Source organism: Pleurodeles waltl, chromosome 9 (assembly GCF_031143425.1).
Source record: "Pleurodeles waltl isolate 20211129_DDA chromosome 9, aPleWal1.hap1.20221129, whole genome shotgun sequence".
In the NCBI taxonomy this organism is placed as follows: domain Eukaryota; kingdom Metazoa; phylum Chordata; class Amphibia; order Caudata; family Salamandridae; genus Pleurodeles; species Pleurodeles waltl.
In genome coordinates, this window is record NC_090448.1 from 660533578 (window position 1) to 660558795 (window position 25218).

The window sequence follows — 25218 nt, forward strand, 5'->3', positions numbered from 1 at the left end:
AAGTGGATGGTAACCCACTCGCAAATTGGAAGGGGTCCCCATGGACCCAAAAATATTTTTTCAGGGCAGGGAGTGGTCCAAGGGACCACTCCCTGCCCTGAAAAAATACCGAAACTAAAGGTTTCGTTTTTTTTTTTTAAGTGCAGCTCGTTTTCCTTTAAGGAAAACGGGCTACACTTCAAAAAAAAAAAACTGCTTTATTTAAAGCAGTCACGAACACGGAGGTCTGCTGACTACAGCAGGCCTCCATGTTTGCGAGGGCCTTGACTCGCTATGGGGCCGCAATTTGCGACCCACCTCATGAATATTCATGAGGTGGGTCATTGCGACCCCATAGCGAGTCGCAGTCGGTGTCTGAGACACCGTACTGCATTCCAAATTGCGAGTTGCAATTTGCGAGTCGCTGGGACTCGGAAATTGCAAGTCGCAATTTGGAAGTTTGCTACATCTGGCCCTAAGGCCCTTCTCACAGAAAACCTTTGTGAATCAGGGTCACAAGTAACATCTTTCAGCCGACAGTTTGCTTATGGAAAAGGTAACAATATTTGAGGCATGAAAACATGTTAGGACTTTAAATTGGATGAATTTGAGATTGGGTGGTGGAGTTCTGAATGCTCACTGGATGTTTGGCTTTTCAGACTGTACAGTGGTTTTGGAATGGTCTTTGATTGCATGAGTATCAAAGTTCTGTCAGTTGGTGCGATTTCTGATTGTTCACTTGTCAACAGTGACTCTGAGTGACCCAGGCCAAATTCAGCTAGAAGAGCCTGCTGATCCTAGTGTTGGTTAGTGGACTCTTCCACAAGGTAGCCTAAATCTGCCTGCAATCCAATTCCACATCCTACAGGAGTCAGGTGTATGTGTGTGCGTGCCTGTATGTGTAAGCGTACACAGCTGCAGTCCGAGGTCCACCTGATCTGTGTGTGTTAAGGTTAAAATGGGCTACCACAAAGATGGTGAATTGACATGAGGGGCTGCTCCTGAATATTCAGCATCTTCTAATTCTTATTTATCTGAATCACAGGCCTGGCCCACTCCTTCCTGCTTTGATATACCTTTTTAGTTTACACTTTCCCATTTGTTTGGGTGAAAATCATTGACACGCCTTAAGGGTTGGGCAAACTCCACCTCATGGTTATCTACGGAGAGATTGAAAGGACCACAGGGACAGGTTTATAAACAGGACCAGAGACCAGTTTCTCCCGCTTGGGCGCTTACAATTATACCTGATCTATGACAGAATCGTATTCAGGAATGCAGTACTTGGAATTTTTGTTCATCGAGCCTTGAAAAAGCCCCTGCCAGAGAGGCTATATAAGGGGCGAAACATGTGTTGGCCGTTCACTTGAATTTATCTTTAAACACGTTGTTAAACTAGTAAGTGAATTATAAATTCTGAATGCCAGTGTACGATCACCCTGTTAATTTAAAATGTCTCAAAAGAACTACAACTGTATCTCATTAACCGTTTGATGCAAGTGGAGTACCTTCATATATTTATACTGAGAGCAACCAGAAGGAACAATTGAATCTTTGAGAAAACAGAATGTTTGAGAAACTTACTTTCCTCTCCTCATTATAACACAGTTCTGCTTTGGAATTCATTGAATCAGAATTGGATGTCTATGAGGGTGAGATAGATACACATCTACATAACTAAAGTAATCAAATAAAATCTAAATAATTCTAAAACAATTATTGAAAATTAACACTTAACATAATAGTATCTCCTAATTCTGGGTCCAGCTACCCACACCACACCTGCCATAACTAGAGTATGACTGAAGCAACTCAGATGGCACAGGGTGTAGGTTTCACTGCCAGGCTCTCACCATAACCCATTAAAAGACATTACACCAAGATTACATGGGTGTCCTTATTTTGGGGCTTCGGCAGTCTTGAATTCCTTAAAGCACTCTGGTAATTTGTCTTATTTAAATATCAGTCTATGAACATGCTGTTTCTCTTGCTACACAAAAATCTGTCTGGTTCCGTCTGCCATGAACCCATTTGCTGGAAATGGCCCTCTCTACAGGGTCACACCCAACCTTTTTGCCTTCCTCCTCCTTCTTTTTGCTAGATTTTTGCCCTGTTGGCCTTAGGACTCTGTGCACTTTACCACTGCTAACCAATGCTAAAGTACTTGCGTTTACTCCTCTAAACATGATTTAATTGGCATACACCAGTTTGGCATATTTGAGTTACATGTACGTCCCTTGTAGAGTGGTATACCATATACCCAGGGCCTGTAAATTAAATGCTACCAGTGGGCCTGCATCACTTATTGTGCCAACCACTTAAGTAGCACTTTAAAACATGTCCCAGGCCTGCCACTGTAGCCTGGATGCAGTGTCCCACTCGCATGTTGACTTGGCATTTAAAGCCCTTTTGCCAAGCCTTAAACTCCCATTTGATTATATATATAACTCACCCCTAAGGTAGGCCCTAGGTAGCCCATAGGGCAGGGTGCTGTGTAATTAAAAGATAAGACATGTGCTTTTAAGTTCTACATGTCCTAGTAGTGGAAAACACCCAAATTTGTTTTTCACTACTGTGAGGCCCACCCATTCCATAGGCTAAGATTGGGGATTCGTTTTTACATTTAATAAGATAGATTCCTAAACCGGAGGAGGAAGTTATGTCATGTTTGGTATCTATGGACTTGTAATGATAAACCTTCTTTAGTGGTAAAGTCAAATTTATCATTAGAAGTTTAAAAATGCCACTTGTAGAAAGTTGGCATTTTTCTGCCCTTACCCTCTGTGCCTGAAGCCTGCCTTAGGTCACATGACTGATGAATGGCTGTAACTCAAAGTTGAGAATCTGCAAATTCACCTCAAACAGTCATATAATAGTGGGATGATAAATGGTCGTTCATGGTAAATTTGATTTTGTCATTAGAAGTTTAAAAATGCCACTTTTAGAAAGTTAGTATTTTCCTGCCCCTAGCCCTCTGTGCCTGCAGTAAGCCTTAGGTCACATGAGTGGATGTAACTGACAGTTGAGAATTTCTGAATTCATCCCAAACAGTCACATAATAGTGGGATTAGCAGAGCCGGAATGTCCTTTCCACTGGCAGAATGGGCGCAGGGTAGAGCTGAGCACAGACCCACTTGCACCTGAATAGGCTGTGCTCTGCTACCACACAATAGGTTAGCACCCTTGTACTGTCAGTGCAGCCAGCTAGGAGTCTGGGCAGGGGAGGCAGGAAACTCCTGGAACTTCAAAGAACCTTTCTGGAATCTTCTCCCACCTTCTAGGAGCAGGTCACCAGGGTATAAAAAGAGGGCCCCTCAAACCCACTCTTCAGTTTACTACTGGATCTGTGGAAGGACTCACTGAGGACTGCCTGCTGCTGTGACCTGCTGGGCACTCTGCCAGACTGCTGCTGTACCTATAAGGATTGCTTTGATGCCTGGAGCCTGCCTTAATTCTTGAGAGACCAGCCCTGCTGTTGAGCCTTGCATCTTCACATGCACCCAGAACTCCCAGAAGTGGCTCCAAGTGCTAGTTTGCTGACTTCCTGTTCGGAGCCACAGAGACATAACAGCCTCAAACTATCTTGAACACAAACCTAGACCCAGCCTGAATGAGTCCTGAACCCCCAAGAAGTCTCTGTCCACTCCTGGACCCATGGTTGTGGTGCTAAAGGTGCTCAGATGGCAATTCTCCAAAACTGAGGACTTAGGTAAAATTTGGCCAAAATGTTCTCTGAGAACCAGGGGGAGACCAGGACCAACATGTTCTCCTATCCACCCGAGGTACATCACCGATCAGATTGACTTCAAAGCTTCTCCCGCTACGTTATTCTCTGCAGCAGCAAATCCTTTTCAATGGTTCTTTTTATAAGGGGTACACAACCTTGTGAAACTGTCTTTGGCTACTGCCTTCTGCTTTGTCCCACTGGAGATTTTCAAATTCTACCTCGACAACCAAGTCAGAAGGTCAAAATCTTCACTGCCGATTAGCTCCACAGCTATATGACGACAATGCTTCCTCCGCGAGCACTTCTGCAGCCTTGCCCCACTGAACTTCTACCTTCTCTTTTTCCTAAAAATTATTTTTACGTTGGAAGGTAGTTGCTGACCGGGGCCAAGCCAATTTGTATATCCGAACTGCACTCCATTATGGTCAGCCTTACCTTTTGACTTTTCCCAGGTCTAGTGCAGTCAAATGTCCTCAGTTGACGCTTTTTGCTTTCAAGCACTATTTGACACTTCAAACTTTAAAAATGTATACCTCTGGTTCTAATAATTGGATTTTGGTGATTTTGGTGTCAAATCTTTTAATAAAATGGAATCTAATTTTCAAAATTGGCTTAGAATTTTTATTGTGTTGTGGTTTCACTGCATGTGTGCTACATAAATTCTTTAAACATTGCTTCTAAGTTTACCCTGACTGCTTTTTGTGCCAAGCTACTCAGTGTTAAGAGCAGGTTAATTTAGTGACTTTTTGTGGTTCACCCTGCAAGGGATTGTGGCTTTTGCTTGACCAGGGCTCACACCCCAGTCAACCAACAGCCCAATTTCTCACACCCTTCCATTTATATCTATCCATGCTTTCCACTCAACTTACCTATTGGCTTATATCACATTGGTCCACTAACTCATCTACTCTGTCACACACACAAACTGGAGAATCATCAAAAGAGTAATTTTCACTTGGGAAACAAGATAGGTTAGCTTTCTAGATGTGTGTTTATCTTATACTGTATAGAGGTGATGTTCCAAATGCTTACCAGTTATCTTCATTACTCCAAGTCCTGCTATTTTGCATCCCAGTTCTAACGTTTATGAGGCAAGTTGCCAACTCGAGATAGATAACCCTCTGTTTCATAACTGGGAAGACTCATATCTCTGGAAGCTATATCTCTTCTTCCCATTCTATTATTTTGCCCCTCTCCCTCTTCCCATTCTATGGCACAACCCTACACCCAGAAGCTCTGTGTGTCAGATACCAATGTTCAACCACCCCAAACACGTCAGAGTAACAAACACAGAGGATGATCCCAGAAGGGAGGTATGGAGGAAATTACAAGAAAGACTAGGACTTGGAATAATGAAGATTACCTGTAAGTATTCAGGATTTTACCACCTTGCATCTTCCTTCTTCTAGACTTTATGAGGATGTACCAAGCCAGTAACTCAACTGCAGTCATTCCAAAATGATAGGACACATGAATGCTGAGCAAAGTGTGGCTCACAATGGAGGACACCTACTAAGCAATAGCTTATAAGACAAACAAGATTACATCTAGAAGTCATGAATATCAGTAAAAAAAAACATGAGTGATAAAAGTTAAACGATAAAAGAGGTGCTGCCAACTTGGCAACCAGACAAACACCTGATCAAGAGAGTTAGAATGATGGTCTGGCAAAGTCCTGGAAAACAAATGGAAGACAAACCAAGGGCCCTATCAGGGAGGAGGGCCTGCGCCTGGTTGAAAAAGAAGCCTCAATCCTAAATTGAGGGGAATGCCAAACCGAATACTGATAGGACCTACCAAAAGAGAAACTTGAGGGAGCCAAAGTTGCAGAGGAAGAACATTCTCACCATGGGAATTCCAGAGAAGGAGCAAGGACCAGCACGAATCGGCCCAACTCAAGAATTACCACCATATCCATTGAAAAGTGACTCCAGAAGCAAGTCAAATTAACTGAACCAGTGTCACAAATGGAGGGTCTGAGTAGTCAACAAGCTTAAGGAGAAAACCCAGAAACTGAGAGGGAAAGTAAGGATAAGGCGCCAAAAAAAATATGAGAGCAACCTGGCTGCCACATGACTGAAGTTTTGCCTTCCAGGGAGGAGCAACTCATCCCCTTAAAAAATCCAACCTGGTGAATCAAACATGAGGAGGAGAACAGGACCCGGGAGACGCCAACACAAGAATTCTGAAAAAGCCAGAAGAACATCCACCTTCAAACTACGGACTGCATCGCAGTCCAGAATGTTAGCAAGTTCTCTCTGGTATTATGAAGGACCCACCGTGAGCTGGCTCTCAGGAATGTTAATAGAAATGGGAGCCTCTAACAACACCACAAACGTCCTGTGGGGTAAGCAAATTCTATGTAGGTGGGGCCACCCTTTTCATTCAATCTTCCAATGGGAGAGAAGCACAGTCCAGCTGAAATCATTTTCCAAGTCCGGGTGAATTGTACAACTGTATGACCCAGAGCAACCGCAATAACATTGCCCAGGTGGTAGCCTGGACACATGACACTGGGCCACAGTCCAACGTCCATGAAGAAGAAAAAAAGAAATGTCACAGAGATAGCACAGGAGAGGCAGTCCTTCTTTCAGCCTGTTTCCAAATTGTTTATTTTGTTGTCTTGGGGTTTACCAATCCATCTACCCAATAGGTTTACTCAAACAAGCATGTTTCGAGAAATAAGCACCAAAGGGGATACACAAATCATAAACAATCTTATCACCTTGCCAAAATGGCTAACTTGTTAAAAATTGTCAGTGTTAATGTGTGAGGCCTTAATGTCCCTGAAAAAACATAGCAGCTCTCTTTTTGTTGCATGAGATGAAGTGTGGCATTGCCTTAACCCAATAGACCCATCTACCAGGCAAAGATGGCTAGTCCTTAGATCTAATCGGTTCCCAGGTCAGTACTTGTCATGTGACCAATCTAAGAAAGAGGACATTGCAATACTGCTGTTTAGCTCCTTTCAGGGAAAGGTCACGGAATCAATATGTGAGAAAAAGGCAGAGTACTAGTGCTTAGATTACATTGTGGCCCTCTTAGTTTTACATTGGCTAAAATATAAACATTCCTATCCTGCACCATCCTGGAAATCCTGTGCACACCAGATAAGGAGGTATACATAGGAGGGAGACCTTAATTTGGTGATGGATAACACACTTGACTATTCTGCCTCAGGGTCAGATCAAGAGGGAGCACTCAGACAGGTGTGTATTTGTTCAGATTCTTTCAGCCCTTTAGACATTTGTGGATCCAACACCTGGACTTGAGGGATTACAACTATTACTGTGCAGCATATGGCACCTACGCATGCCAGGTGACTTCGTAATAACTGCCTTTAATGTACATAACATCATCTGAGATAGGTGTGCTGTCAATCTCAGACCATGCACCAGGATCTCTAAACATTTCATAAATTCAAATACGCGGCCTCAAAATACTTGGAGGCACCAGAACTTCTTAATTTGCAACCAGCAGTACAAACCCGAAGTGCAAGCAATAATACAAGAATACATAATACAGAATGAGGAAAGTGAAGTTTCCCTGTCTACATTTTGGGAAGATTCGAAGAGTATGGCAATGGAGGGCCTGTATGGCCATAGCCAATAGAATAAACAAGACTAGAAGGGACAAAAGAGAGGAACTAATCAAAACATTTAAAGATCTAGATTTTATACATAAACTAACAGGCTGTAAGAAGATATGGCACAAACTATTAGCCGTAAGAGTGCAAGTCAAGATGTTAGACACAGGCAGAGCAGAATATGTGTTTATCTGTACTAAACAGAGATGCTATGCAGGAGACAAAAGCAGGACAACTCCTGGCGTGCTAGCTGAGTCAGGATCGCCAAAGACACAGTAGCAGAAATTCGAGACCACAAAGGGGACACAGACATAGCTCAAGCATTCAGTGACTTCTATGCACTGTTATACCAAGCAGAACAGGTACCAGTACACACTATTCAGATCCTTATCTGAAATTCCACAATTGAGACACACCCTCAGGAGTGTGGGGAATCATTGGACCAACAGCTGAGGAGGTGATATCTAGCATAACTCATATGAAAATAGGTAAAGCAGCAGGGCCAGATGGATTTATCCCACTCCTTTATAAATTCTTCAGGCCAGACTTAGCCCATGCCCTGACCATGCTTTATAATACCTTCGCTTAGACGGGTACTGTCAATAAATCCATGTCGGAGGCCTCTAGCTCGGTCATAGGGAAACTGGGAGAGGAGATCTCTTGTGCTTCAAACCAGCCCAGCTCTTTAATTAATGTGCATGACACAGTCTTTACTAGGATTCTGGTGAACCAATTATATCTGGCCGGCCCTGATCAATAAGGTTTTTAAAAAGTAGAAACTGTAGTAACAACACCAAAAGACTCCTACACATAAGAGACAAGATCAACAGATCATGCAGGGGTGCACTGCCCTTCACTATGGATGCACCAAATGCATTCAGTCATGTCCGCTGGCACTTTCTTAATGAGGTAATAACCAACTTTGGAACTGAGGCAAAATTTAGAACACCTGTTAATTGCAGCTACCAATCCTCAATTGCAATAGTGCAGGAGAATGGCTCCCACTTACCTAATCTGCCAGTACAGAGAGGGACTAGGCAGGGATGTCCGCACTTCCTATTGCTTTTGCTCTCCACATGGTGTCACCGGCATAGAGAGTGAGGAATAATGTAACAATAACCGTATTTAAAGTAGGGCCAGGCATGCACACCCTTAATAAGTATGCAGGTGACATTCTTGGAGCGCACTGTCAGACCTGTTAAAATCCCTCCTGATATTGATGTCCAAACTGCAGGCTTTTGTTTGGGGACACTTCAAACTTTAGCCTGAATCTTCTAACATCAGCTGTCCTCAATAAGCACCCACCTGATGATCAGCATATTCACATCAAGGGACTGTACCATTTTCTTTGGCCCCCTTACAAATTCAAGTACATGGGGCTCAGAATAACCACCATCATGTCAGCAACGCCAAAAATAAACTACACAGATATCTTGTAAACTATCAAAAAAGACTTGCAATCATGTAACAACTCAGGCTTGCCCTAGCTCAGCTGCATTGCAGCTATTAAAATGGCAATGCTGCTCAAAATTCAATTCTTGATTCAAACACTTCCACTTCAACCTCCATAGCAGACACCTCAGAGACTTAAATAAACAGTAGGTCTATTTATTTGTAGGGGGGCTCCGACTAGCAAGGGCTAATAGATACCCAGATGAAGGAGGACTGGGTATGTTGGATATGTTTACATATTACCAGGCAGCCGAATCTTATCACCTTGTAGAATGGCAAAGGAGGGAATCAATGAAGTACTGGTGCTTTATTAACCTACTCATTGCTGGCTCCCATATTTGGAGAATACCTTGGCTCCCTATGAATCACCGAACTAGGGGGATATAAGCATTACCAGTGACAAGAAGTAAACTAGCAGTTTCGGACAAGATTGTGAAGAATAGTGGTCTGATAACATTCCCCTCTCCGATCACACCCTTACATGGAAACCCGGCATTCCCCTTGGCTCTACATAATTAGGAATAGGCATTTGGGACGGAACAGGGCTACAAACACATAGGGGTTTTCTCAGGTGCAAATGGCATTAGACGGTTTGAACAAATCAAGAGGGAACTCAACATACCCAAAAGAGAGAGCATGCACTACTACCAGATCCGACACTGGGTGCTATGCAGAACAATCAGTTCCGACATCATTTGAAAAGTGACTGCTCTCCATGAATGGATATTGTGGACCTTTTCTGAAATATTTCAACTACTGCTAGATAACCCACCTAGGCAGGAAGAGTTGGCAGAAGGAGATAGGGCAGGTCTTCACACTGACAGAATGGCAAGACACCCATGACACAACACAACTCTCCATCCACTGTACACATGCTATAGCATTGCTCCTGAAAACCAACACATACCTGTAGAGTGTACAGGCTTGAGCCACCAATAAAACTGAACTAAGCTGGAGCAACTGTGGGGTAACAGGCACACTTTCGCATCTGTTCTGGCAGTGTCTGAAGAGGACCGAATATTGAAAAAAGGCCCTAGATGATGTAGACATCATATTCAACACACAATTCCATTGATTCTCGGCCTGTATAATCTTACGCTTGCCCAATAAACAAACATACCTCCTCCACTCCCCCATGGGCAGATCAATGGCCCTAGCCCTGTGTGAAATAAAATGAGTGATTGCATCCCAGTGGGGCAAAGCCACTATCCTGGATCATCAAGGCTGGCTCCACTCTCTATGGGAGGTTTTAAGCATGGAACAAATCACAATATCCATAGAAGGCAAAAAAGTACAACTATGAGAAAATCATGCAGCGCTTTATAAGCTTTCCTGCTGGACAGTTGCAGGAACTCAGCCACCCCAAATACTCTAAGAGTTCTCCACCTGACTGCGGAGAGAAATGGCTAATGGAAGGACCAGGAAACTGGTTTGAGATAAATTGAGAGGGTGGATAGTGAATACCTCCACAATCCTCAGACCAGCAAATCTCCTAGTGGGATAGCATTGTTACTGCAAAGGGTACATGGGATGTGTGTTGAGTTGGAGAAAGGACAGGTTTATGTAGGAAATATTTTGTTTTGTGTTTAACACAGGGCTTAGCTACCCAAATTAACGTGGCCTCGCCAGCCTCTGGATGTGGGCGAGAGGAACTTTTTTTCAAAATGCAATGATTTTTTTTTTTCATAATAACACCAGAACTATGAAAGCCCCGGAGAATGTCCAGACAATCTGTCACTTGCAGTCTCAATCACTGTTGCCCACAGTGTCATTTATGCTCATTCTTTCTAAGTCAATATCTTTCTAAGGGGCTGAATAAGAGTTTGGAGGAGAGGGTACTCTGTTGCACTGATGATGGAGTAAGCTGTCTGCCAAACTCACGGTCCGCCTGCCCGATTTAGAGGTGGGCAGACCAAAAGCATGTTGATGAGGGATACTACTCGCCTTTGTCACTGACCTACTCCTGTGACGACTTGAAGACATACGTGCTGTCAGAAGTTAGCAATCTTACCGCCCACTCAATATAGAATGATTGATACATTTGCTTTTTTTTACAGGCAGAACATGGTAGTGAGGGGCAGTAAAAAATAATAATAATAATGACCTTCCCACAAAATTCCCTTGGTGTGGTGGTCATTCGTTTTTCATTTTTCAACATCAGACTCCTGCTTCAAAAGTTTGCATGGTGTCCATACTGTATGACAAAGTCATTCATCAAACTTTTACAAGATTGACAGGAACTGTTGTGATGGCCATCAATGACAGCAAGCAGGGTTTTTTGTATTCCAGTGGCTCTATTCATCCCAAAGTAGTTACACAGCAGTGTGTTTTATATATTGCTCTGATTCCCCAATGACTTGCATTATATACTATACATTTGTTCAGTCGACATCTCAGCTTTTCATATTTCCACAGGTCTGCACCCAGTATAGATCCCCCAGGAATCTATTTCACAAATTTTCCACCATACTGTCACAATCACTTACTAGAGACTATCATTCTGATTCACACTGAGAGACAATTGCACTACTTATGGTAAGAGATTGCGTTTCTTTATCACAATGTGTATCACTTTTACAAACAATGAGACTGCACCCAAACTCAAATTCGGAACAACACTGTCACTCTCACCCACAATGAGACGGACCTTCTTACTCATTCAGAAACGCTGTGCCACTCACAATCAGAGTGGGATACCATCTCTCAGTCAGACTATCTGTCTTATGAGAGCCTGGTACTATCAGTCACGATGAGTGAACGGCTTACCTTCAAAAACTTCTCTACACAATACCTTAATTCTCTACATTGGCACACATGCATGCAGAGATGATGCAGGTCCGGATGCTCACCATAATAGAGACCAGATGTTCCAAATTAGGTATGTGTGTGGCCTTCATTAACAGTGCCCCTTAATTAAACAGCAGTATACAGTTCTATGTGGTACCGTGACTCGGATTGTAGATAATTATAGGCCCTGGTAATATGGTGAGATCAGGTGTTGATTTACCAAAGATACTTTTCGAATGGGAATAACATGCTAAAACTACTAGTTATGGTTATTCATATAATCTGAGTGTAAAGTTATTCAAAAGCCGTGGTGGTCCCTCCACCAAAGTAAAGTGAAGTGAAGCAGTTACAGTGCATTTGAGCTAATGTCTTCATGTATGTATATGGTATTTCTAAAGTGCAAACCTATGCATAAGGCATTAGAGCACTGTACAGAGTCAAACACAAGCAGAAAGTCAACAATTAATACTCGAGGTTGCTGGTTATCAGATTGTTACTGTCTTGTGTGTGATATACGTATTCCTTAAAGAGGTGCACCTTGAACTCTTTCCTAAATCTGAGCCACTCTGGGACAGTCTTTATGGAAACAGCGATGTGTTTGCAAAGTGTTTCACATAAGCTTTATTCGGCCAACAGACCATCAAAGCAATACAATACAATACAATATAATATAATAATATAAACCATAATGTCATAGAAAAATTTAAAAAAAGAATGATCCATGTTTGCCCGTCTTAAAACAATTTCAACTCATTGTAAATAAAAAGTGCGTATGCGCCATGCTGTTGCTAAAAACTTACTTACTGCGTAAATTGTCACATTTGAATTGTGGCTTTTTAAGATCCGCAAAGCTAAAAAACATTTCCTTAAATTCAATTCCCTACAGATTTTATATATCCATTTAAACCTTGGGATTGAATAGGCGGGACAAAAAAACATAAAATGTTCTACTGTTTCGGAAGGAATGCCACATACAGGACAGGTATCAGAGCTTGACTTAGGTCCCCATCTGCTCGTTAAGGCCTTCAGGGGTAATGTTCCAAATCGAAATCTGGCATACAAACTTTTGCCTAACAAATCAGGTATTGTATCTAAGTATGGTTCAAACTCAGGGTACCATTTAAAATCAATAAACGAGTTAGTTAAATGACCATTCGATTTCTGAGAAATGTAATTATTACATATGTGGGACCAGTAAGCTCTCTTCAATACTTTTACATGGGGCTTCACAAGTTGCTGGGGATTCTCCCAGAAGTTCCTCAGTCCTAGCATGCAAAACCAACTAGATACGTGTTTGATCCATGGTATGGACATGGAGTTAGAGGTTTTTAACAATTCTAATAGGGAAGACTTATATATAGCCAGTTCAGGAACTACCCAAAGCCTCACCCAATATAGTAGGGGCCGTAAGATAATCAAATCGGCTATACGTTTAAGCCCTAGATCTAAAAAAAGGGGGGTTAATGGGGTGCTAGTGGGACAAGCACATAGAGCCCGAGCAAAGCTATTCTCAATTTTAGTTATCCTACTGCTATCTGTCATGCCCCAAATCTCTGCACCATAAACAGCAGCACCCTGTGCCTTGGCCACATAGATCTTTACTGCTGGAGACACAACTTTAGCGATCGTATTCCTGTAAAGGCGTAATATGGATGCTGCCCGATGTTGCAAAAGCCCGCCACTCTTACCGACTTGTTCGTCCCAGAGGAGTGAGTCTGTAAGCCTCACACCCAAGTAGTCGATAGAGCTAACCTGGTCCAAAATAGCTCCATCTAACCTGATCGTACACTTCTTACGAGAGCCAGAGCGAAGCACCATCAATTTTGTTTTCTTCGAGTTCAGCTCTAAACCAAAATTCCAGCAGAATGATTTAAATCTATCCACAAGAATTTGCAGCCCCATAGGGGTCTTTGAGATCAATAGAGAATCATCCGCAAAAAGAAGAATTGGGATTTTCTGATTGCCTAAGCTGGGAGCATCATTCTGGCATGTCATGAGTTCTTGGACCACCTCGTTAATGAATAAAGAAAACAAAACAAAAGAGGCGCTAGGACACATCCCTGACGAACACCTCTTTTAATGGGAAACTTGTTAGTCAATTCGCCTTGGTTACCCCATCTTACTTGAGCGTATGTGCCTTCATGCATACGTGTTAATAAATGAATGATCAGCGATGTTATTCCAGATCCTGCGTGCATAGATAGAGGCCTGCTGCCTTGTTTTTTTGTTTTTACACTTCTTACTCTGCAGTCTGATGGTGTCTTGGCCATTGTGAAACCCATCAAAGATTGTGAGCATGTATGCAAGGTGGTGGGGGTGCTGGTTGTGATGGCTCTGGAAATGTGCATGTTGATTTTGAGTATGTTGTGAGCTGTCAAGTCAAACTAATGGAGTTCCTTTAGGATGGGGTGGTGTGATAATGTTTCTTAAGGCCCTGAATGAGTTGTGCTGTGGTGTATAAGATGCCCTTAAGGTGTACTGTAGTGGAGTCTGGGAGGACATGGAGCTGGGTGTTACCACCATCCAGAAGAAAATGATATGCAGCTCAGAGCACCTGAGTTGTGGACCTTGAGGTTAATTGAGACTCATCTACACCCACAAATGGATTCTGGATATAACTTTAAAGGAAGAGAAATACTCAGTTAGTAAAGGTAAAGTCAATGTCCCATAGGTAATGAGAACAGCGTTTTTCAGTGATAAAAGCTTAGGTGCCCTTATTTCTATTAGTGTGTACATCGGAGATGCATTTAATGTTTCAAAGAATAGCTAAGTTAGGAAGTCAAAGTGGACTCGCCCTCTGGGGGATCATTATTGTTGGTGGGCTTGGTCATTTTCACAACGGGACACTATTTTAGTTCATGGGTATATACAGATGTGATGACCTCCTTCTCTATGGCAGAAAAAAAAAATTACCCCTGCATCATATCTCCTCACCCTTCTGGAGACAGATTCTCAATCAGTCTACCTAACTGCCTGGCTTCAAGCAAAGAATGAGCCTTCAGTGAAACGAAAAATCGGTTTCCTTGGTTCAAAGTACCTCTTCTTTACCTCCCTTTTGCTTTATCTGTGATCCCATTACATTACTCGAGTTATAATGTCATCAGACGTTTCTTGAAGTGTCACAACTTAATAAAACATTTCATTGTCCTTTGCCCCATTCACCGTGGTAGAACCAAGTACCTAGAAAGTGCTTAACCAACTGGGTGTTGCTCCCAAATGCTTGAATTAGATAATGTAGGTAACTAAATCATGGTACCCCTGCTGGAGGATCATCATTTATTTAGGAACAGATTGCTTACCATATCATGTTCAGGCAAGGCCATGTAGTCTAATATCAAATCATAATCAGTGAGTAGGTGATCACTGTGATCAATCAGTAGTGTTGCCCAACCAAAAGTGCGACTCTTCCGAGATTCATGATTAGACATTATAGCGTTCGCTTGCCAACAGACATTGGGATTTGTGCTAATAACTGCATTGCTAAAGTCATATCTGGAAGAGGTTTGTCCCTAGTCAGAATGTTTCGGAGCCAAGCGCAGAAAATATGGATTGAAGTTTGTTGGCTGCTGATCAGGTAGCAAACAGCTCAAGAGTAGCATCAGATGAAAAGGCACAGCAAACCCAGTCTCGTTTCCTTCCTGTCACAATAAGAGCAGTAAATCTGTGAGGAATGTGAAAATAGGCACCTCTGATATGCTGGACACCACTAGAAGCATCAGGTGCAGCGGCAGACGGAGTGGCTAAAACAACAAAGAAGGAAGTTGTAAGTATCCAAGGTCAAGAAAGGACTATCTTAATCCGGTATGGAGATGTGGGAAATAATTATACTATTTGGCGTGCTACCTCTGGCAATGACTAAGAGATTTTCTGATAACGATGCTGGAGTGTTTCTTTGTTCTTTCATGGAAGGAAGGAGATTGTTCCTACATTGAGAGGCCAGTCGTACCTGCTGGCTAAGTTTGACCTTTGTCTCATCTCATGACCGAAGAGTTTAGATTGCTCCTTTTCAATGTGAGTCCTGATGAAGACCCGCTTTTAAAGCTAGAAGTGGTCTCTTCCTGTTACGCCAGGTCGAAACGTTGACGAGTATATTGAGTCTAGATTGGCTTATGGAGACCACCAAAGGGCAATTTTGATTAGGATATTTTACCCTTAGGGAATGAGATTTATTTTTATGTGATTCAAAATGGTTAATCAACAGGCTTTTATACATAAACTTTATATAGAAATTAAGATTGATTTATCTTTGTGATATCTCGCAATGAAATACAGAATACTGTTTCTTTTTTGTTATGCATATTAAACTCAATAAAACAATAAAAAAAGGTTGATTTTTCTTTTCCTTAGTTTTCTTGATTCACGAGCACTTTTTCTCAACACATTCTTTATCTTTCTGTTATGGATGGTTATGGGGCAACTATATTTTTATTAAAAATTTATGAATAATGATGTATATGATAATCCAATAATTATATTTCATATTTATGTGCTAAATGTTGTATGAATATTTTTGAAAATATCAGTTGTTTGGTGTGCTGCACTTGTGTGATTTAACTTAACATTCAATTTTGAAGAATTGTTGGGTGATGATGAAAAATAACGGATGTTCTCGGTCTGGAAATAGAAGAAGTTTTGCTGAGTGGAACACTGTAGTTATGTATCATGTCTCGTTCCTAGCACCTTGGAAGTGATGCTGGGCCCCTATTAAAACTACGTGTGAGACGTTTTTGGCATTACCTATTTTAAAATAGACATTTTTTTGCAGCAACATCGGTTAGCTACAGTTATAACAGTTGACGGAAAAGATAAACATTCGGTAATGATGTTTTCTGTATCAAACCTTTTCATAACTCTCCTCTAATTAGCAAACTACTGCTGATTTACGTGAGCGTAGTATTTATTTTTCAGCAATCCTCTTTAATAACATAGCCCTACAGTAGCGAGACCTGCACCAAGGCGACAAATGCATGGCAGGTTTGCAGAGCACATATGCTGAGCTTGTGTAGCACACTTACGACTACAGCTAAGGTCAAAACTCCAGACTCCTGCCTTAGAAAACAAACGGAAAACTTGTAAAAGTTGTAAAAACTATTTCTTATATTGACCCCAAGTTAAAAGTGTCAACTGCAACCGTTTTTAACACATTTCCCTCTAAATTAAGGGTATATTATTCTCTCCTCACCGGCAAGGATATGGCCACATTCCCCATGTGTATGATTTGTGGATACCTAGCCACTGCTTGACTCTTCAGCTTTTTGTAGCACCGTTTTGGTGTGGGAGAAGGTTGCCTACTAACACCAGAAGTAGTACTCCAATCGCTACCCTCATGAAGGTAGAGGGCTCCTGCCCTTACCTCAGTTAAGTCACACGAGTACGGTGGTGACGGCGTTCCTGGTTTTATGCTCAGTAGAGTCAGTAATGTGAACAGGACTTTTTACATATGTCACTGAAATGGGGGCTACTGCCCCACTCGTGTAAAATTCTATGGCTGTCTGGTTAACTCAGCCTTGGCCTGCATTGAGTGCATTTAGCACCACACAGTGCATGATACTTACATGTGCATGCTGTTTTTTGTCATATTAATTAAATTCAAACGAGTAACACAGACATATATAAGCATAACCTGGTTACATCTTACACCCAGAGCAATAATATAGTACATACATCAATCGATATGTCTGCCGAGTATTCCCTGAGTTCACGAGTTCAATGAGCTTTGCTTATAATCACATCAGGTTCAAGGTTCTACGTACTCAACATACTTGGAGCGGCATCAGAGCTATGGTGCCCGTGTAATAGGTTTCTTATCTACTGTAGCGTGCAATACTAGTCCATAAACAGTGTAACATCGCCCAAACTGGGCCTAACCTATATTGTTTGTAATGTGGCATACTTTCATGGTTGCCCCACTAGGGGGCATCAGTTCGGCCGCCCATCCCTGTGACACTCAGATGCCATGAGAGGGCCACGAGGAGCACTGGGGCAGTCACCTTGCTGCAGGAGTCCCCGCAGGTGAACTCAGAAACAAGACGTGAAGCTGCCATTCTGAAAGCTGTTACTTTGTCTGATTACCTGGCAGGACAGCGAGGAAGGACCTACCGCTGTCTAAGACCGTCTCGTAAGGGCTGTCTCCACTGATTGTGGGAGATCGAGGTGCATGCTGCTCGAGGTGGAAGTACGGGATGGGAAGATCTTTGGCTGTTGGACACTTTGGAGATTGCACTAAGGTCAGGCAGAAACAGGGCTACAGGCCCTTTGTAGAGAATGATGCTAGCTAGGCGGCGTTCTACCTGAGAGCTGACTTTACAGGCTAAAGCGAGACTTTAATGTGCGTGCTAATGAGGGCCGCACCTGGGGTCAACTCCTAAGTTCCATACGGTGATGCAAAGTAAAAGTGGTTAGAAGGTGATGGGAAAAGGGACCTGTGGGAAGGGAAGACAGCCCGGTTCAGCACTAGGGTGCTAGTCTTAAAAGGAGACTCTATTTATTTAGGTGTCATGACTTGCGCCCATTATAAATACTGCTTATATACTAAAATCAATATTTATACTTTTATAGTGAGAGCAGTGGTATTCCAAACCGCACTTTTTCATATGTAGCAGGTCCTTTTATAGGTGTGTCAACTAGGTAGGTTAGCATAAAATATTGTTCTGCAATAGAATACACCTTTGCTATCCCATGTGTGTACATAGTGAGGATAGAGTTCATCCTAATCTATATGTAAAATTTATTTTGGACGGGACAATCACCTTGTTGGGGACACTATGGGTATTTTGAGTTGCGAGCTCTTGCATATACCTCCCTTGTAGATCCTTGGACTGCTCGACCAGCGCTACCATTGAGAGTCAAGTGCTGAAGGAATAGTACTTGACCTAGTTACTCAGAGCCCATATAAGGTTGGACCAAGGGTTTCAGGACTAAAAGGCCACAGTCCTCACGGTTGGTCCCATGAGCTCCTGCTTGCCCCTTGGCCCTCTGAAAGGGATTCTGCAAGTGAGTCAACATCCTGGCTCTATTTTTTGTTCTTCTTAAACAAATGGCATTGTAAGATTCAGATTTGAAGCTGTACTCGCAACCAAACTGTCAGATATCTGTACATGTTTTGGGACTTTGTTTTTGGGATATTTCATAAACCTAATTTTTTATTTATATCAAATCACAAAAACGCCACAGATTACCACTTCTCTCTTTATACCAAGTTTGGGTCAATAGATTTTTCGATTATCTTTTAGTAAAACTCGAAATTTGAACAAGAACTACGAACCAGGTTCCCATAACTTTTACCGCACTAACCAATGTCCACGACGCATGTAAGCATCACTTTAAACTACTAGTTAATTTTTAGAAAAACAATGTTTCATGCAGTCTCTTCAAATAAGGCCAAAATTCTTAGTAATCAAAATCGTTTTTTCGATATCATTTCAGTCATAACTACAGAGTCACTGTTGCTGACTAATATATGACAAGGTGATCATAAAACAAGCCATTTATCATGATCATAGATAAGGCAAACACACTTAAAATGACCTTACCTAGATTGTGGAATGCCCGTACAGTGTTGGATTTCTCTGCATACTTCAGTGGCAAACGGGATTTGGAATCCAGGAGGACGCGTCTCTCTCCAGAGTGTAAACTGTACAAGTCTAGTAAGTATGGATGGACCACAAATCCAGGTTTCCGTTCTGGGGGACCGCTCAGACCCAAGCGCCTAAGAAGGATGGTTTGAACGGATTGAAGCACCGTTGGCGAGAGCGAGGTAGCATGAGGCAGTACGGTGTTGTCGTTCTGACCTGAAGCGGCTTCCCTGTGATTCACACTCACTTTCAAGCTCAGGAAGATGGGAGGAATCAGCAAAATTATGAGGACGCTGATGTCACCACCAAACATTGTGAAGCTGCAGTGGGAGGGAGAGGAGAAGGGAGTAAAAGAGAAGGCAAAAACAAAGTGAGGCACACGTAGCATATAGAGATTAGGAAAAATAGGAAAGGGAGATGTAAGAGGAAGGAGGACAAAAACAAAGAATGCCAGTTCAGTAAGTATTGTCATCTTACATCCTGTTAACATATGTACCTCCACAATAGTGCAAACACATGATTTACATTCTATCATAATCAGTGCGGTTGACTTCTTTAGATTTGTTCAGAATTTTTATGGCAGGATGTTTAGGTATGTCTCACATTTACAAGGAAATGCCCTTTGCTCAAGCACACTACGACGCCCCTGTGACATTTCTGAAAAATAAGTCCAGGTATAAATAATGCACTCAACACCACTGGCCTGCAGTTTAGCAACTGGCTATCTGAAAACCTCTCAACTGCTGCTCTACCAGATTAGGATACTTAGTAGTTCATGTAGGAGAGTTCAGTGTATCAAGACTTAAGATGGACTCTTATAGTGTATTTGGGTAAATGGCTACATGGATACATTGGGCAATTTGGTAGTTGACAGCCAAGGGTATGTGGTAGCCATTCGTAAAGTGGAAGACATCATTAAAGTTACAATATTGATTTTGATATAGCCTTCGCCCTGAACAAGCGACTTGTTAGTCTGAAACACATGCTGGCCTCTTGAATGAAACATACATTTCAATATAAGGATCTCTTTAAAACGTGATACAGCCTTGAGAACCCTCATTTTTTGTGTTATTTGAAGATCTATTACTAGATTTGGCATACCTCATGAAGGGGTTATTTTCGCCTGTTGTGGGAAGTGATGAACTGCCCCATTGTCTCATAAAGTGGAAGATATCTATGGTGACAGTTTCTATTCTGCATTTCAAGCTAGCAGGATGGATCATTGAATGAACACTCGCTGCTGAGCAATTCACCACTCTGCATGTTACAATTCCAATTCTGGCAAGGTTGATTCAGCCTTCTATCCTTTGGAGGTCGTTAGATTGCGTACCATTAAAGGGGTAATAGCAACATTGGTTATATACAGCACTAAGAAATGGCAGACGTGATAGAAGAGCTGTATAAAAAACTTTAGAGCTGCCAGCATCACTGGTGGTCCACACGGGTCAGCACCTTAAATACATGTTGGACCGGTTCAATGTAGGGCCTTTCACACAAATATTGCAGGTGTTGTGCCACCTGTAAAGCCTGATTTCTAATGTCTCTGCAGACGCTGCAATAAACATCTAATCCTACGAGGAGATATGTTTGCAAGTGGTCCTGTTTCGAATATCCAAACCCTATGTAGACTTTTGTCATTTGTCATTTTTGCATCATCCTTTGTTGTTAGAAGAGTGTTAATGTTAGCTATTAGCAGTAGGGTGCTTCCATTTAAGTTTTAAAGGCCATCTCCACCACTGACCTATTTAACTCATATTCCCATAAAAGATAAAGGACAAAAATAAATGAATTCTATTTTGCTTTTCTCAAAGCTACCATGTGGCTCAATAACGTGATATCATTAGTCAGTTTTTGCTTCTCACCAAACACCACATTGCACTCTTGTGGTGAGCTTTGCTTTTAACAGTGTCTCTGTGTAAAATGATTTTGGCTAAAAAGTCAGAATTAGCTGAAGGAGACATACATAACATGTAACACTTGGCAGTTGTGTTTACAATTTTAGGCGTAACTCCTGTCAACAATTGCTTATTTCAGATGTAAAACCAAAAGTAAGCCTAACTCCCTTTTTTTGTGAGCGTTCACTCTTTTGTTAATAAAATTGTGTTCAAACAAGCCTTGACTGTGTCAGCCATTTTGGCTTTTGTATAGGGAAATGATTGCGCAATATTAGTGCAACTTTCACTGACACAAAGAATAGGTAAAGCACGGGCCATAGCAGCAGAAAGAGCAGCTCAACATTCTGCCACACACAGAACAGGTACAAGCTTCCCTTCCTCATAGACTAGGTAAACGTAGAGCATCAACAGATTAGATTAGGTTCAACTGAAGCATCAACAGTGAACGCTTCGCCTCCGCAAAGAAGCTGTATTTTTGGGTAATATAATTGGAAATGTTCTTTGATAGAGCATTTACCGAAGATCAGCAATGCAAGCTTCCTCGCCCACAGAACAGACAGGGGTTGAGTAACAGAGCTTCTATCTCTCACAGGGCAGGAAGAAATCAGGAAGCGGCAGTGCAATCTTTGTTTCCTTGCAGAACCAATAAAGTTTGGCAACCGCGAAACAAGCTTCTCTGCCACCCAGAAGGCAGCCGCCGTGCAAGGTGTCCCTTCCCTGCAGAACAGATTCAGCCCAGAAGCAATCTTCATATGTATGCAGGGGGTATTTGAATAGTGCTAACCTAGCTAACAGAGTAGTGCACTTTACAGGGTCAAAAGCAAGGATACAATCAAATGATTTGAGCGATAGTTGGTTTGTTGAATGTTACTGAATCATGCTGTAGTGTTATTTAAGAAAGTGTGTTTTCAGATGAACCATGATGTGGTGTTATTTAAGAAAGTGTGTTTTCAGTTCCCTCCAGAGCTTGAGCATGGGGTGGTGTGATTTCGACAGGTAAGGTTGGGTTATTGCAGATCCTGGGTACATAGATGGAAAAGTTCAGTTTCCTATTTTTCCACACTTCTTTGACTCCAATTGGTGGTATCTCGGCTTAGGTCTGCTGAGAGCTACAAGTGATGGTGAGGTTGTCAGCCAAACATCCATGGGTGCAGGTTGGGACAGCTTAGTAGATGAAACAGCTGATTTCGAAGATCGTGCAGGCCACCACGAGGAGCCAGTGGAGTTACATCAGGATGTGAGTAATGTGATCATAATTCTTCAGGCCATGTATGAGACATGCTGTTGTATGAAGGACGCCCTGAAGGGGGGCCAGTGAGTGGCATGAAGCAGCGCATTACTACTATCCATATGCAAGAGTACGGGGTCTTGAACAGCAGTGCTTTCTGGAGAAATCAATTCACTTTCTTAAGTAGTGAGAGGGCTTTCTTGGTCTTCATAGCAGTATGTTCCCTGAGGTTGAAGATGATGTCTAGGGTGAATTCAGGGACTTGGCACTGGGTGAAAGTTGGGTTTTGAAGCCGTCAAGGCTCATGTCATTGAGCCAGTGTGTACTATTTCTTGCTGGTTCTTCTTGTCATATAATAGTAATTCTGTCTTGAGGATGCAAGGAGGTGGACAAGGATATATATGCAAAGAACATAGAACCACCCTAACAGTAGGCACCTTAAGTATAGGTGGAGACTTCTGTGGTCAGTGGAGCCATAGGGCTCCAAACAGGTGGAAAGGCAGTCCCCGCCACATAGAGATATTTCAGGGAAGTAAAGAGGAGCTAGAAATCAGGGTTGCAACCCCAGGACAGGACGCAGGGCAATGGAATGGAGAGGCTATGAATTGTTTAATTTCTTATCTGTGAGGAAGGCAGATATCTGACCAGAAAGACCAGATGTCTTCAACCCCCACACCAGTGTCTGTGATGCTATTTTCAGAGGAACACATTTCCTTCAGCAGTTAGAGAAGGCAAAAAGTGTGGGTTGAGGCTGAGTGTAGGGTAATTTACCAATGCTGGAAAGATAGCCTGGAAGCACTGCCCTTGCTTGCGTGCCGCATTTCCAGCCTGGCTGTCTTGCACACCTCTTTACAGTGACGAGAGGGGAGCAAAGGGAGTCAGGGGTGTGGAATTTATTAAAATATCTACTTGTCCACGGGACAGGTTGCTTCTCAAATCTACTTGTCCTGTAAAAAGATCTACTTGTCCCTTTGGTGCCATGTAGTGTGGCGCCAAATTATGGCAGCAATCTCATTATGTAAGAGCTCTGATAATAGCCTCTCTGATTATGCCAGGGCTACTACCATAGTAGGGCTTGAATACTTGCAGTTTCAATCCCTACTGTAGCAATTTCCTTATTTTTCCACCTTTCTGCAGATCTGCATACTGGGGCTGGAGGAAGCAGTAAGCAATAGTTCCAGGGCTGGAATGCCTTTGAGTCTGCAAACCTACTAACCTGCATGTTTTAAAGATCTTCACCAGCTTCTCTCTAATATTTTCCCATAATAAGAAAGGTTGGACATTTACTCCTGACAATGGCAGAATTAGAACTTCTTCCAGGGTTGGGAAGAAAGTGGCTGGAGGGAAAATGAACTTGCAAATGCTCAATAGATTTTCACATGAGCAAATCTACACATGCGTATTTACCCATGCTAAAATACAGTTCACAAATATTTTATAGGGGTACGACATATACCATGGGTGCACTTTTGTGACTTTCTTTAAGAATTTGGGGCCACATGTAGGTAGGTTCAGATTTGCGACCCGCAAATTGCGAGTCGCAAATCCGAATGTAGGATGGTGTCCCTGACACAATCTGTGATTCGCAAGGGCTTCGCAAATGCACACCTCATGAATAATCATAAGGTGGGTCGCAATTTGCGACCCCCTTGCGAATGGCGGCCTCACAGGGATGGTGGCCTGCTGGAGACAGCAGACCACCATGTCTGTGACTGCTTTTCAATAAAGCAGTTTTTTTTTTTTTGTAATGCAGCCCGTTTTCCTTAAAGGAAAACGAGATGCATTACAAAAACGAAAAATTAAACGTTTTCGTTTCATTTTTTCAGAGCAGGCAGTGGTCCTGCGGACCACTGCCTGCTCTGAAAAAATGTTTACAGTGACATTCACAATGGGGAAGGGGTCCCAGGGGGACCCCTTCCCTTTTGTGAAAGTGTTAGCACCCATTTGAAATGGGTGCAAACTGCGATTGGTTTGCGCCCGCGTTCGCAAAACAATCCTACATTGCACTGCGAGTCGCAATTAGGAAGAGAACACCCCTTCCTAATTGCGAGTCGCAAAACTGGGTTTGTGCACCGCAATGTGCTTTTTGCACGTCGCAAACAGCGAAAGTCGCTGTTTGCGACATGCAAAAAGCTACCTACATGTGGGTCTTGGTCCCTAATTAGGTCTGGTGTTAAAGACATTTTGTTTTTATTAAACTTCTATTTCTCTCTCTTTCGGCTGGCTTTACTGTGAGTGATCGCATTCTTCTCTTCCACAAGGAGCATATTGGCACACAAAGTAGTTTTGTTCAGTGTCAGGAACTACAGTGGCAATCAGTGACGTAACGAAACTGGAGGGTGCCCCTTTGCAAAGAACATGGAGGAGCCCCCTCTCCAGACTCACTCAGAGTAGGTGCTGTGCTGAAGGGGCCCCCTGGAGGGCGGCTGCGGGGCCTTTGTTATGCCACTGGTGGCAACGTGTGCTTTTAGAGTTCAAAAACATTTTGGTTTTTTTTTGCCAGTGTTTGTTACAATGTTGAGGGCCTGGTAGCTCCCACAACAATAAAGTGTTACAAAAGCCATGTCAAAACAAGACACGCATTGATGAAACTAAAAGACTTATAAAAATATGTCAGATCAGTTGGCTTTGTCAGTGTTTGTTTATTTTCATGCTTCCCATAATCGTGTTGAAAATGGTTACACTGATTTTCCATTAGAAATATTTTTGGGAAATACTAGCATGCATCAAAACATTTTACTAAATTACACCGCATTTGCATCTAATCAGAGAGCATTCTGGGAGCATTATACTTAGCCTCATAGCCTAAACTTTTCAAACATGTGTATACACGTTTTTTTTTTTTGTACTGGAACCAACGTCAGTAGTGAAGTGTGACCTTAAAACCTTTATTTACAGCACTCACCCTAATAATGAAGGTTTTCAAATAATGAACCATAAATACAAGTTCGAACAGCGTTATCTCTTGGAAACACATTACCTCAACTGTA

General features: G+C 42.3%; 1 protein-coding gene across 1 annotated transcript in view; it reads right to left on the minus strand.

Moving 5' to 3' along the window:
• The window catches only part of LOC138259833 (bone morphogenetic protein 2-like), a 113244-nt gene that overhangs the window by 67133 nt on the left and 20893 nt on the right, over nt 1-25218 (minus strand). The window contains exon 2 of the mRNA XM_069207729.1: nt 19064-19425. Within this exon, the coding sequence (XP_069063830.1) occupies nt 19064-19418 (355 nt within the window). The 5' untranslated portion in view covers nt 19419-19425. The remainder of the gene's footprint in view (nt 1-19063; nt 19426-25218) is intronic.